Source organism: Chelonia mydas, chromosome 6 (assembly GCF_015237465.2).
Source record: "Chelonia mydas isolate rCheMyd1 chromosome 6, rCheMyd1.pri.v2, whole genome shotgun sequence".
NCBI classification, from domain to species: Eukaryota; Metazoa; Chordata; order Testudines; family Cheloniidae; genus Chelonia; species Chelonia mydas.
The window spans coordinates 776,659-789,722 of record NC_051246.2 but is presented as its reverse complement, the minus strand read 5'-3'; the positions used below and the strand labels follow the sequence as shown (position 1 = coordinate 789,722).

Genomic DNA, 13,064 nt, shown 5'->3' with positions numbered 1-13,064 from the left:
TGGGCTGGGGGGCTACTGGGCACTGGGGGGTGTTGCGGGTGGGCTGGGGGTTATTGGGAACTGGCAGATGGGTGGGCTGGGGGTTACTGGGCACTGGGGAGTGTCGGGGGTGGGCTGGGGGTTATTGGGAACTGGCAGATGTCGGGGGTGGGCTGGGGGGTTACTGGGCACTGGGGAGTGTCAGGGGTGGGCTGGGGGTTATTGGGAACTGGCAGATGTCGGGTGGGCTGGGGGTACTGGGCGCTGGGGGGTTATTGGGCACTGGGGGGGTGTTGGGGGTGGGCTGAGGGTTACTGGGCACTGGGGGGGTGTCGGAGGTGGGCAGGGGGAGGCAGAAGGGGGAGGTGGGGTGGGGGGAGAGGGTAAGGGACACGGGGCAGAGCAACACGGTGGGGAAAAGGAAGGGGGGATGGTGGGGGGATGACATTTCTAAGGCGGCAGGTGCGCCCTGGGTGGAATGTGCCGGGGGGGAGCAGACTCTCAGGGGGATCAGGTGCAGGTGGGGGAGGGGCTCCCGGGATCAGGTCCTCCTGCGCCCCCCCAGCTGCAGGCTGCCACCCCGAGACTGTGCATGGGGAGGCTGCAGGATGCAGGGTTGGGGGCGGGCAGGGGGAGCTCGCCATAATGACGGGGAAGGGATTTGGGAGGCCCAGATTGGGCACCCAGCCCCCCTTCCGCACTGGTACGTGCTGAGCGGCACAAGACACCCCCCACCCACCCCCATGACTGAGCAGTTCCACCGTAATCACCAGAAGCCCAGAAATCCCCCCCCCCCCCGGCTGGGCTGGCAGGGGCTGCGGGTCAGGAGTGAGGGGCACCAGCAGGGCTGGGCTGGCAGGGGCTGTGGGTCGGGAGTGAGGGGCACTGGCGGAGCTGAGGGGGGACCCAAGGCTGGGCTGGCAGGGGCTGTGGGTCGGGAGTGAGGGGCACTGGTGGAGCTGAGGGGGGACCCAAGGCTGGGCTGGCAGGGGCTCCAGTCGGGGTTGAGGTCAGATCATCTGTCATTTTCCAGCCTCGCTCTCCCCTCCTCAGACGCCACCTGATACCCCCCCAGAGTCCCAGCCTTCGCCAAGGAGCCCCCACCCCAGCCTAGGCTGTCCCCCCGCCCCTCCCCCACCACACACACATTCCTGTGCTCGCCTCACCCCACTGGCTCCTTTGTGCCCCAGCCAGCCAGGGCTTGTCTCTCCCCGCCCCCTGCCCCAGCCTGCAGCTGCAGTTTTGGGTTCCTGGGGGAGCAGCCCTGGTATCCCCCCGCTGGGGCTCCCTGCACCCAGTGTGAGCCTGGCACGAGGGGGCTGGCGCTTTGTCCACAGAGCCTGGCCCCAGCCGCTCTGTGCACAAGCCCCAGATTTTGCCCAGGCCTGGCACTGCCTAGCTGGCACGGGGAGCCCCCCTGGCCCTGGGGTTTCACAGCGGGTCCATGGGCACAAGCCTCAGTCAGGTCCCAGCTCATCCTTCCAGGGGCAGTGGGGTACTACTGACCCCACAGCCCGGCGGCATCCTGGCACCAAGAGGGTTAACTCCCCCCCCATCGGGGGGACCCAAAAATAACTCCCTGCCCTTCAGAGGGTGCACATGGCTTGGGGGGAGGCAGCGGCAGGAGGGGATCTGGTGTCTGGAGAAAGGTCAGAGCCGAAAGTAGAAAGGGGGGGAGGGGCGTGCGTGGCAGGGAGGAAGTTACCCAGTGATCCACCCCCCTCAAAGCCTCCCGTGTAACCCCCAGACCGGATAGGGGTGCAGAAAACCCCACGCCCCAGCTGGGGCAGAGATTTTGAGGGGGGATTTGGGGGAGTGGCTGGGGGTGCCCGTGGGAGTTGGGGGCATTGGGCAAGCAGGGGTTAAAATTGGGGGTCTGGGGATTAGGGATTTGGGGGGGGCTGGTTCCAGCTGCTGCAGGGACTGTGCTTTGGCTTCCACACCCCCAAATCTGCGTCACTGCCCCGGGCCCCCACAAATCCACTGTTCCCCCATAGGCCCTGTTCCCCTCCCAGAATGCACTGCATCCTCCCCCCCCCCCCCGATGACCCCCTTTCCCCGGGCGGGGCAGGATGGGTGCGGGGGTGAATCAGCATTTTTCCCTGGGGAGAGGAAATTTTCTCAGCCACACACCCCCCGCCCGGGATGAGTCAATGGGGATTTCAAACGGGGGGGCAGAGAGGATGCTTGGGGAAGGGGCGATGGGGCAGGGTAGAGAGGGGGAGAGGAGATGGGGGTGCTGGGGAAGGGGGCAGTTTAGGGAGACTGAGAGACTCTCCTGACCCCCGCACCCCGCATTTAGGAGGCTGTGGCCCTTTAAGCCCTTGGCCCCGCCCCTTCCCCGTTTCCGCCCGCGGTTCTATGACGTTCCATTTCGGAACCCGGAGCCTGTGAGCGTTCGGAGCCGCCCCCAGTCACACCCTGCCTGCACCCACGAGAGGTGAGCGTGGCTGGGCCGGGCAGGGAGCCGCGGGGGGCGCAGAGTGGGGAGGGAGCCCCGGGCCGGGGGGAGCCCTGGGAGAGGCAGGTATCGGGGGAGGGATTCCCGGTGGGGCTTACCCCCCATGTGGGTGAATAAGGGGACCCTGGGTCTCAGGAGCGGAACACCCCCCCCCCGGCTCGCCTCCGGGCCCTGAAGGCCGCGCCCCAGAGCCAGCTGCATCCCCCTCATTTCCATCCTGCTTCCTCTGGGTGAGCTGGAAAGGGGGGTCCTGGATCCCCTCCCTGACAGCCCACGGGGTTCCCCATCTCTGCCCCCTGCTCTCGAAGTGACCTTGACCTCAGTTGCCCGCTGCAGGTTCTGGGGTCCGGGCGACCCCCCCCCCCCCCCCCCATTGCGGCTGCTTCCCAGTCTCAAGGTCAGAGCTGCAAGGTTGTTTGTGGCATCTCTGGAATGCGCGCGGGGGCGCCCCCTTGAGGCCAGCAGTACCTCGGGCTGCTGTCCCGGGTCCCCTCCTGCACCGTCCGGGGGGGGCTCCTCCCGGGGCGCCTGGGTCCCACGTCCCCCCCCCCCCACACACACACTTTCGTCCGCTGCTCCCTGGAGGCTGTGAGCTCTGCAGGGCCTGGGTCCCCCCCGCAGGGGCTGGGAGCATGGGGGGAGCCCTACCCGGACGCCTGGGTTCCGGTTCTCCCCCAGCATGGCAGGACCCCTCTAGCGGGAGCGCCCACGGCTGCCATGCGGGAGCCCCGGGCCTGCACGTCTCTCTGCCTGGGCGGGGTTAACCTCGGCGGCCGTCTCTCCCCGCAGTCGCTCACGATGCCTCACCAGTACCCGGCCCTCACTCCGGAGCAGAAGAAGGAGCTTTCGGACATCGCCCACCGCATCGTGGCCCCCGGCAAGGGCATCCTCGCCGCGGATGAGTCCACCGGTAAGGGGGCTGTGGGTCGGGAGTGAGGGGCACCAGCACGGCTGGGCTCGCAGGGGCTGTGGGTCAGGAGTGGGGGGCACCGGCAGAGCGGGGGGGGGGGAGGGGGGCAAGGCTGGGCTAGCAGGGGCTGCAGGTTGGGAGTGAGGGGCACCGGCAGGGCTGGGCTAGCAGGGGGCTGCGGTCAGGAGTGGGGGGCACCGGCAGGGCTGGGGGGGGGCCCAAGGCTGGGCTAGCAGGAGCTGCAGGTTGGGAGTGAGGGGCACCGGCAGAGCTGGCGGGAGGGAGCTAGGGCTCAGGATGGAGGGGCACCGGCTGACACACGTCCTCCTCCCCCGCCCTGGTCCCCAGGCAGCATCGCCAAGCGGCTGAGCTCCATCGGCGCGGAGAACACGGAAGAGAACCGGCGCTTCTATCGCCAACTGCTGTTCACGGCCGACCAGCGGGTCAATCCCTGCATCGGGGGCGTCATCCTCTTCCATGAGACCATGTACCAGAAGGCCGACGATAGCCACCCCTTCACCAAGGTCATCAAGGACAAGGGCGGTGTGGTGGGCATCAAGGTGAGAGCGGGCGGGGAGGGGGCTGGGGCTGGTGGGGTGACAGGATGGGGGCATTGGGATGGGGGGTTGCAGCGCTGTACTGGCAGAGGAGTCTAGGGGACGGGGGCAGACGGGATTGCAGGGGAAGAAGGGGAGAGGCTGATCGGGAGGTTCTGGGGGCAGGGTTGGTAGGGATGATGGTATGGGACTGAGGGACGACATGGGGGCTGGGAGAACGGGAGGTGGTGTCTGGGGCTGCTGGGGAGGGGGATGGGTTAGGGGTATTTGGGCTGATGGGGGGGGGGGGGGTCCTGGGGCAATCTTGTTACCCCTCAAAGCCCCGAGGGCCCTCCACTGGAATGTCTGGGGCGATGGTCTGGAGGGGGGTTGTTAGGAGGGATTGGGGGAATCGGGGGCTCTCAGAGGGAGCCAGTGACTGAACGGACCCGCCCCTCTGCCCTGCAGGTGGACAAAGGTGTCGTGCCCCTGGCCGGGACAAACGGAGAGACCACCACCCAGGGTGAGTGACATGGGCTGTGTCCAATGGCAGGGCAGCCCCCTGTGGGGTCCATGCCCGGGCACAAGCCCCAGGGCTCATGCTCTCTCCCTCCCCCCAGGGCTGGACGGCCTGTCCGAGCGCTGTGCCCAGTACAAGAAGGACGGGGCTGACTTCGCCAAGTGGCGCTGCGTGCTGAAGATCTCGGAGCACACCCCCTCCCACCTGGCCATCCTGGAGAACGCCAACGTCCTGGCTCGCTACGCCAGCATCTGCCAGCAGGTGAGCGGCCCTGAGGCACGGACGTGGGGCTGGGTGGGGAGCTGCAGGTCCCTGTCTCCCCACTGGGTGGGGACAGTGAGCACATGGCAGCTGCAGTTCCCCATCTGGCCATTAGATGGGGGTGCTGAGTTGCTGTGTCTGGGGGTCTCTGACCCCACCCCCTCTGCCTGCCCCCCCAGAACGGGATCGTGCCCATTGTGGAGCCGGAGATCCTGCCCGATGGGGACCATGACCTGAAGCGCTGCCAGTATGTGACCGAGAAGGTGAGAGGGGCACCGTGGGGGAGCTGAGCCTTGAGCTGGGAGCGGGGGGTGCCTCCCTGCTGCTGGCTGGGCGGGCTGGGAGTGGGGTTCAGTGGGGCAGGATCCTGGGAGGGCTGGGAAGGGGTCTCCCCCGGCCAGTGAGGGGCGGAGTCTCCCATCTCTGGCCCCACCCCCAGGTGCTGGCAGCCGTGTACAAGGCTCTGAGTGACCACCACGTCTACCTGGAGGGGACGCTGCTGAAACCCAACATGGTGACGGCCGGCCACGCCTGCACCAAGAAGTACAGCCATGAGGAGATCGCCATGGCGACCGTCACTGCCCTGCGCCGCACCGTGCCGCCCGCTGTGCCCGGTGAGCCCCCCATCAGAAGCTCCCCCCAGCCCGGAGAACTGGGGGGCTTTCCCTGGAACATGTCACCTGTCACGGGCACTGGCCTGGCCCCAGGCTGCAGGGTCTGGCAGGAGACGCTGGGGGTCTGCCGTTGGTGGGGGGCCACTGTCCTGGGGGCAGAAGAGGGTGTTAGCGGGAAAAGGACGTTTCGGGGGAGGTGAAACCATCCCCCAGCTCAGGGGGAGGGTGAGATTCAGACAGAGCTACTGGGGGAGGTCAGTGTGTCCCCTCCTGCCCTCCAATCGCTGGGGGGGGGGTGGGGGGGTCAGTGTGTCCCCTTCAGCCCAGCCTTCGCTCGGGGGGGTACCAGAGGGTGGGGGTGGGATCAGTGGGTCCCCTCCGGCACTGCTGGCATTCAGGATCCGGGGTCCTGGGAGTCCATGGGGTGGCTCCGTGCTGGTGGGCGTCGTGGGATCTGGCCCATCCCCTCCCAGGGCCCCCAAGGCAGCCACGGTGCACTAGTCACCCCCCCTTAGCCCAGCGACCCCCGGCGGGACGCTCCTTTGGGCCCCTCGCGTGGCTTGCTGCTGAACCCCCCCCCTCCCGCCAGGCATCACCTTCTTGTCCGGTGGGCAGAGCGAGGAGGAGGCTTCCCTCAACCTCAACGCCATCAACAAGTGCTCCCTGCACAAGCCCTGGGCCCTCACCTTCTCCTACGGCCGCGCCCTGCAGGCCTCTGCCCTCAAGACCTGGGGCGGCAAGAAGGAGAACGCCAAGAACGCCCAGGAGGAGTACATCAAACGGGCCCTGGTACGTACCTGCCCCCAGCACAGGGGGCAGGAAGTGGGGGGGCTGGCCCCAGCGTGGGGCCTCAGGGAATGGGGGTGTGGGGTTGGGGGCAGGGAGTGGGGGGGCAGGGGTTGGGGCAGGGAATGGGGGCCTGGTCCCAGCAGGGGGCCTGGCTGGCACAGGGGCAGGGCGTGGGGTACTGATCTCTCTCTCCCTCCCCAGGCTAACAGCCTCGCCTGCCAGGGGAAATACACCCCAAGTGGCCACGGCGGAGCCGCTGCCAGTGAGTCCCTCTTCATCTCCAACCACGCCTACTAAATGTGGGGTGTCCCCCCCCGTCTGCCCCCGACCCCCCGCTGCCTGCACCCATCCTGTGGAGTCTAGTGGGGCTGGCTCCTGGCCTGCAGAAGAGCTGAGCTCCCTCTGGAGGAGCATGAAGAACCCAGGAGTCCGGGCCCCCCTTCCCCTGCTGTTGTGGCTGTGTCTCAGCTTCCGCTCCCCATCCCCCCTTTCTGGTGACAGACGACACTCCAGGCGTGCACCCCGTGACCGAGCTGCTGGGCCCCCCACCCCCAGCGCCTACAATAAAGAGGAAACTATTTAAACAGAGCCCCTGGCTGTGAGCTTCCATGGGGGGGGGGGGGAGAGGGACACCCCAACAGAGCGGCTGGAAATGGCCATGGGGGGAGCCAGTGATTTGGGGGGGGTTGGGGGTGGGCCCCACGCCCATCCCCACCCCTGCACAGCGAGCTGGGGCCAGGCCCTGGGCTTAACCCCACCCCCTTAACCCCACCCCACCCCCACGCTGGGGCCAGGTCCCGGGCTGGCCCTCACCCCCCCCACACACTAGGGCCAGGCCCCCCACTGCCCACCCTCACCCCCACGCTGGGGCCAGGCCCCCCACTGCTGACCCCCCACCCCCTCACACACACCCCCCACGCTTGGGCCAGCCCCCCCCCCCTACTGCCGACCCTCACCCCCCCCCCCCACGGTGGGTCCGGGCCCCAGGCTGACCCCCCCCCCCCCAAGCTGGGGCCAGGCCCCCCACTGCCGACCCTGAACGGGGACCACCCCCCCCCCACCCCCCCCGAGCTGGGGCCAGGCCTGTGCCGGCCCCCTGGCAACACCCAGAGCCAGCGCCCCCCTCCCCGGGCCCTGCGCTGCCCCCCCGGCTGGGGCCGGGCCGCCCCCCACCCTCTACTCCAGCCCCGAGCCCCCCCAGCGCCTGCCTGGGGCGGGGCCGGGGGGCGGGGTTCGGTTTTGTGCGATGAGGAAACTGAGGCACCCACGAGCTCCCCGCGGGGGGGGGCGGGGTCCGTATCCCGGGGACAGGGGCGGGACGGGGCGTTGCCAGGGGGACTCAGCGGAAGGGGCGGGGACATATACGTCATTTCCGGCTCCCTTACCGGCGCTGCCCCCCTCGGTGATGTCATTTCCCGCCTCTTGAGCCGGTGTATTGGTCTCTTCGCGCGTCATTTCCGTCTACGTCACCAAGGGCAGCTTCCGGTGCCTCCTCGTCTCCCGTGGTTGTGACGTCACTTCCTATCCTGTCTCTGGCTTTCGTTTTCCGGCGGGGAAGTGACGTTGGCGCCGGGAGGGGGCGGGGCCAGCCGCGCTCGGAGCCGGGGACGGAGCCCCAGGTGAGGGGGGGGGCGCCCGGCGCGGCCGGGGGGAGCTTGGGGAGTCCGGCGCGGCCGGGGGGGTTGGGAGGAGTCTGGCCAGGCCCGGGGGGGGGAGCTTGGGGGGCGGGAGTCCGGCCCGGAGGGGGGGGGGGACGGGGGGCGGTGGGGGGAGTCCGGCCCGGGAGGGGGGACGGGGGGGGGAGTCCGGCCCGGGAGGGGGGACGGGGGGGGGGAGTCCGGCCCGGACGGGGGGGACGGGGGGGGGGAGTCCTGGGGGGCCCCCGCTGACCCCCGCTCTGCGCAGGAGCCATGGCGGAGATCAGCGACCTGGACCGGCAGATCGAGCAGCTCCGGCGCTGCGAGCTCATCAAGGAGAGCGAGGTGAAGGCGCTGTGCGCCAAGGCCCGGTGAGCGCCGGGGCCCTGGGGGGCGGGCCCTGGGGGGGCCCCGCGGGGCCGGGGGGGGCGGGGCCGGAGCACTGGGGGGGCCCCTCGGGGCCGGTGGGGGCGGGGCCGGAGCACTGGGGGGGGGCCCTCGGGGCCGGAGCACTGGGGGGGGCCCCTCGGGGCCGGTGGGGGCGGGGCCGGAGCACTGGGGCGGGTGGGCACTGGGGGGGGGCCCTCGGGGCGGGGCCCTCGGGGGGGCCCTTCTGGGCCGCGCGGTGGGAGCAGGGGCACTCGGGGGGCCCGTTTCCTGATCTGTTCCTTTCCGCGGGGCAGGGAGATCCTGGTGGAGGAAAGCAACGTGCAGCGGGTGGATTCTCCTGTGACAGTGAGTGGGGGCCGTGCGGGGGGGGAGGTTCAGGGGCGGGGCGGGGGTTGGGTGGCAGCGGGGAGGGGATCCCGGGGTCGCAGCCCATCCCCTAACGTCTCTGCTCCCCCCAGGTGTGTGGGGACATCCACGGTCAGTTCTATGACCTCAAGGAGCTGTTCAGGGTGAGTAGAGACCCCCACTGTCCCATCAGCCCCCTATGCGCTGCCCCCTGCTGTCCCATCAGCCCCTCCCTGCCCTCTCCCCGCAGGTCGGGGGTGACGTCCCGGAGACCAATTACCTCTTTATGGGCGACTTTGTGGATCGAGGCTTCTACAGTGTGGAGACCTTCCTGCTGCTGCTGGCGCTCAAGGTGAGCCCCCCCACCGCCCCGTGACCCCCTCTGCCACTGCCCAGCCCCCGCTAGCCAAGGCCCTGGACCACTGCTAACCCCTCCCCTCCCCAGGTGCGCTACCCCGACCGCATCACCCTGATCCGGGGCAACCACGAGAGCCGGCAGATCACCCAGGTGTACGGCTTCTACGACGAGTGTCTGCGCAAGTACGGCTCGGTCACCGTGTGGCGTTACTGCACCGAGATCTTCGACTACCTCAGCCTGTCGGCCATCATTGACGGCAAGGTGCGCCAGGCCGGGAGGCGGGAGCTGAGGGCCAGGACTCCTGGGTTCCTAACCTCTTCTCCCATCCCCTGCAGATCTTCTGCGTCCACGGGGGCCTCTCCCCATCCATCCAGACGCTGGATCAGATCCGCACGATCGATCGCAAGCAGGAGGTGCCGCACGACGGGCCCATGTGCGACCTGCTCTGGTCTGACCCCGAAGGTATGGTGGGGCAGCCAGGAGCAGGGCGGGAGGGGTCAGCTGCGGCAGGGAGGCGGTGGGGGATGGGTCTGCATGGTGGGAGAGTGGGTGGGTTACAGGGGTTGCGACTGCGGGGGCCACAGCAAAGGTCCAGGGATGCGATAAGGGGGAGGCGGGTGCGGTGTGGCGTGGCAGGGTTTATATGGGGATGGGGGAGCTGACGGAGGCGGGTCACCGAGAGGGGCAGGGCTGGCCTTTCACCCCACTGCCCCCCCGCAGACACGACAGGCTGGGGCGTGAGCCCGCGGGGCGCCGGGTACCTCTTCGGCAGCGACGTGGTGGCCCAGTTCAACGCCTCTAATGACATCGACATGATCTGCCGCGCCCACCAGCTGGTGATGGAGGGTTACAAGTGGCACTTCAACGAGACCGTGCTCACCGTCTGGTCAGCCCCTAACTACTGCTACCGGTGAGCGCATGGGGCTGCGGGGCAGGAGTGAGGGGCACCGGCAGAGCTGCGGGGGAAGGACTGGGCTAGCAGGGGGCAGCGGGGCGGGAGTGAGGGGCACCGGCAGAGCTGGGGAAGGGCCCAGGGCTGGGCTAGCAGGGGGCAGCGGGGCGGGAGTGAGGGGCACTGGCAGAGCTGCGGGGGAAGGACTGGGCTAGCAGGGGTCTGCGGGGCGGGAGTGAGGGGCACCGGCAGAGCTGCGGGGGAAGGACTGGGCTAGCAGGGGGCAGCGTGGCGGGAGTGAGGGGCACCGGCAGAGCTGGGGAAGGGCCCAGGGCTGGGCTAGCAGGGGGCAGCGGGGCGGGAGTGAGGGGCACCGGCAGAGCTGCGGGGGAAGGACTGGGCTAGCAGGGGGCAGCGGGGCGGGAGTGAGGGGCACCGGCAGAGCTGCGGGGGAAGGACTGGGCTAGCAGGGGGCAGCGGGGCGGGAGTGAGGGGCACCGGCAGAGCTGGGGAAGGGCCCAGGACTGGGCTAGCAGGGGGCAGCGGGGCGGGAGTGAGGGGCACCCGCAGAGCTGCGGGGGAAGGACTGGGCTAGCAGGGGGCAGCGGGGCGGGAGTGAGGGGCACCGGCAGAGCTGCGGGGGAAGGACTGGGCTAGCAGGGGGCTGCGGGGCGGGAGTGAGGGGCACCGGCAGAGCTGGGGAAGGGCCCAGGGCTGGGCTAGCAGGGGGCAGCGGGGCGGGAGTGAGGGGCACCGGCAGAGCTGCGGGGGAAGGACTGGGCTAGCAGGGGGCAGCGGGGCGGGAGTGAGGGGCACCGGCAGAGCTGGGGAAGGGCCCAGGGCTGGGCTAGCAGGGGGCAGCGGGGCGGGAGTGAGGGGCACCGGCAGAGCTGCGGGGGAAGGACTGGGCTAGCAGGGGGCAGCGGGGCGGGAGTGAGGGGCACCGGCAGAGCTGCGGGGGAAGGACTGGGCTAGCAGGGGGCAGCGGGGCGGGAGTGAGGGGCACCGGCAGAGCTGGGGAAGGGCCCAGGACTGGGCTAGCAGGGGGCAGCGGGGCGGGAGTGAGGGGCACCGGCAGAGCTGCGGGGGAAGGACTGGGCTAGCAGGGGGCAGCGGGGCGGGAGTGAGGGGCACCGGCAGAGCTGCGGGGGAAGGACTGGGCTAGCAGGGGGCAGCGGGGCGGGAGTGAGGGGCACCGGCAGAGCTGGGGAAGGGCCCAGGACTGGGCTAGCAGGGGGCAGCGGGGCGGGAGTGAGGGGCACCCGCAGAGCTGCGGGGGAAGGACTGGGCTAGCAGGGGGCAGCGGGGCGGGAGTGAGGGGCACCGGCAGAGCTGCGGGGGAAGGACTGGGCTAGCAGGGGGCTGCGGGGCGGGAGTGAGGGGCACCGGCAGAGCTGGGGAAGGGCCCAGGGCTGGGCTAGGAGGGGGCAGCGGGGCGGGAGTGAGGGGCACTGGCAGAGCTGTATGTAAACCCCCCCCCCCGCATCCTCCCAGGTGCGGGAACGTGGCCGCCATCCTGGAGCTGGACGAGCACTTGCAGAAGGAATTCATCATCTTTGAAGCTGCCCCCCAGGAAACGCGGGGGATCCCCTCCAAGAAGCCCGTCGCTGACTACTTCCTGTGACCTCCCCATACCTGGGCTGAGGCAGCCCCTGGCTTCCCATGCTGGGGAGTTTGGGGGCACTTGTGGGGCTGATCCTGGCCCTGCTCGTTCCCTGGGGTGTCTTGAACGTGGGGCCGTCCAGAATCCAGTCCTGCTCTGAGATGAACTGACTGTTACCTCCCTGCCCCCGTCTCCCTCCCAGTCTGTGTTACCCCTTCCCCTCTGCAGGACCCCCAAATCGACAGCTGATTTCTCCAGGTTTCAGTCCCCGGTCTCTTATTTAATATCAGGGCCCCTTTCCCGCAGCAGCCTGCAGCCCCGGCGTGGCTGCAGCAGAGCATCTGCCCTCCCAAACTGGATCCCACATATCGGGGGGAGACCCCAACCCAGCCGGACATCCCACTACCCTGTGGGTCACCCCACAACTTCATCTCTCCTGAGGGACCAGTTTCCCCACCCACCCAGTCTCTTTGGGGAGGGGGGGCTATTCCTACACCCCCATTTCTCTCTGGGGAGGGGCCCTTCCTTCTGATCTGTCTCCTCTTGGCATTTTTATTTCTTCAGTTTAATTATTGTTTCCAATTTTTGCCTTTTTGTTCATTTTAGATAAAAAAAATTCTAATAAAAATGGGGAAAAAAACAGAAAAAAAAATAAAGACATTTGTACAAAGGATGTAAACGTGGTGAGTGTTTAGTCCCCTCCCACATGTCCCATTCCTGCCCACCCCTCCCCCCAAGCTGGCCAGTTCCTTGCCCTGGAGCCAGTGCCCCCGGGACGGGAAAGGCTCCTGTCCCATTCCCCAACCCCCAGCCAGTGCCCTGCCCTGGGCCTGGATCCAAGCTGGCACTCGCTGGAGGGGTTGGGCGCCAGGCCCCATTCCCACCCCCCTGAGCCAGCCAGTCCCAGCCCTGGGGCCAGATGGGAGCCGGCGCCCCCCAGGGGAAATGTGTGTAATTCAGTTGTTGGGGCTGTGTGTAATTTGGGAGGGATTCCTTCCAGTGCTGGCTCGTCTCTTTGAGGAGTGCCTCCTGGAGACCTGGCCGAGTCATTTCCCTTGGCTGTGCCGGGGGTGGGGGCACTGCAGCACAGAGCCAGGGATCGAGCTCAGGAGTCCTGGCTTCTCCCCCAGTAGCCTGACTTTAGCCTGCCCTGGGTTCGGCAGCGTTTCAATGTAACATGACGGGGTTTGAACCCCTCCGCTCAGCCGCTCCAGTGCGTCTGGGGAGGGGCCGGGCCTGCGGCAGTGAGGGGGAAATGGGAGACCCCCCGGCCCTGGGCACAGAGCCAGCTGCCTCAGCCAGCTGTGCCCCTGGCGGCAGCTCACCGAGCTGGCAGGCCTGCACATCTGCCTGCTGGGCCCATGGAGGCTGCCAGGCTGGGACCTGGTATGGCTGGTCCCCTAGACAGAAAAGAAGGGGGGGAGAGAAAGGGGAGCCCTGGCAGAGGGCAGTGGGGCGTACACAGTCCCTGGCAGTGTGGGATCGGGCGTTGCACTGGCAACATGAGAACATAACAATGGCCAGACTGGGTCAGACCAAAGGTCCATCCAGCCCAATATCCTGTCTGCTGACCGTGGCCAATGCCAGGTGCCCCAGAGGGAGTGAACCTAACAGGTAATGATCTAGTGATCTCTCTCCTGCCATCCATCTCCACCCTCTGACCAACAGAGGCTAGGGAAGCCATTCCTTACCCATCCTAGCTAATAGCCATTAATGGACTTACCCTCCATGAATTTATTCAGTTCTCTTTTAAACCCTGTTATAGTCCT

At 68.4% G+C, this 13,064-nt stretch overlaps 2 protein-coding genes across 3 annotated transcripts; both read left to right on the top strand.

Moving 5' to 3' along the window:
* Positions 1–2,088: 2,088 nt before the first annotated feature.
* On the top strand, positions 2,089–6,658 carry ALDOA (aldolase, fructose-bisphosphate A). Of its 2 annotated transcripts, none has more exons than XM_037898816.2 (9): positions 2,089–2,419; positions 3,230–3,350; positions 3,699–3,910; positions 4,355–4,409; positions 4,507–4,667; positions 4,847–4,930; positions 5,107–5,281; positions 5,871–6,070; positions 6,272–6,658. In XM_037898816.2, the coding sequence occupies exons 2-9, from the start codon at positions 3,239–3,241 to the stop codon at positions 6,365–6,367; spliced, it is 1,095 nt and encodes a 364-aa protein (XP_037754744.1). In that variant the 5' UTR covers positions 2,089–2,419; positions 3,230–3,238; the 3' UTR covers positions 6,368–6,658. The 2 variants fall into 2 exon arrangements, with proteins under 2 accessions (XP_037754744.1, XP_037754745.1); XM_037898817.2 differs by lacking the exon at positions 2,089–2,419 and adding an exon at positions 2,443–2,670.
* Positions 6,659–7,512: 854 nt separating this feature from the next.
* PPP4C (protein phosphatase 4 catalytic subunit) lies at positions 7,513–11,968 on the top strand. Its single transcript, XM_037898821.2, has 9 exons — positions 7,513–7,689; positions 7,976–8,078; positions 8,391–8,442; positions 8,556–8,606; positions 8,693–8,794; positions 8,888–9,061; positions 9,136–9,262; positions 9,521–9,710; positions 11,187–11,968. The coding sequence occupies exons 2-9, from the start codon at positions 7,981–7,983 to the stop codon at positions 11,314–11,316; spliced, it is 924 nt and encodes a 307-aa protein (XP_037754749.1). The 5' UTR covers positions 7,513–7,689; positions 7,976–7,980; the 3' UTR covers positions 11,317–11,968.
* Positions 11,969–13,064: the final 1,096 nt, after the last annotated feature.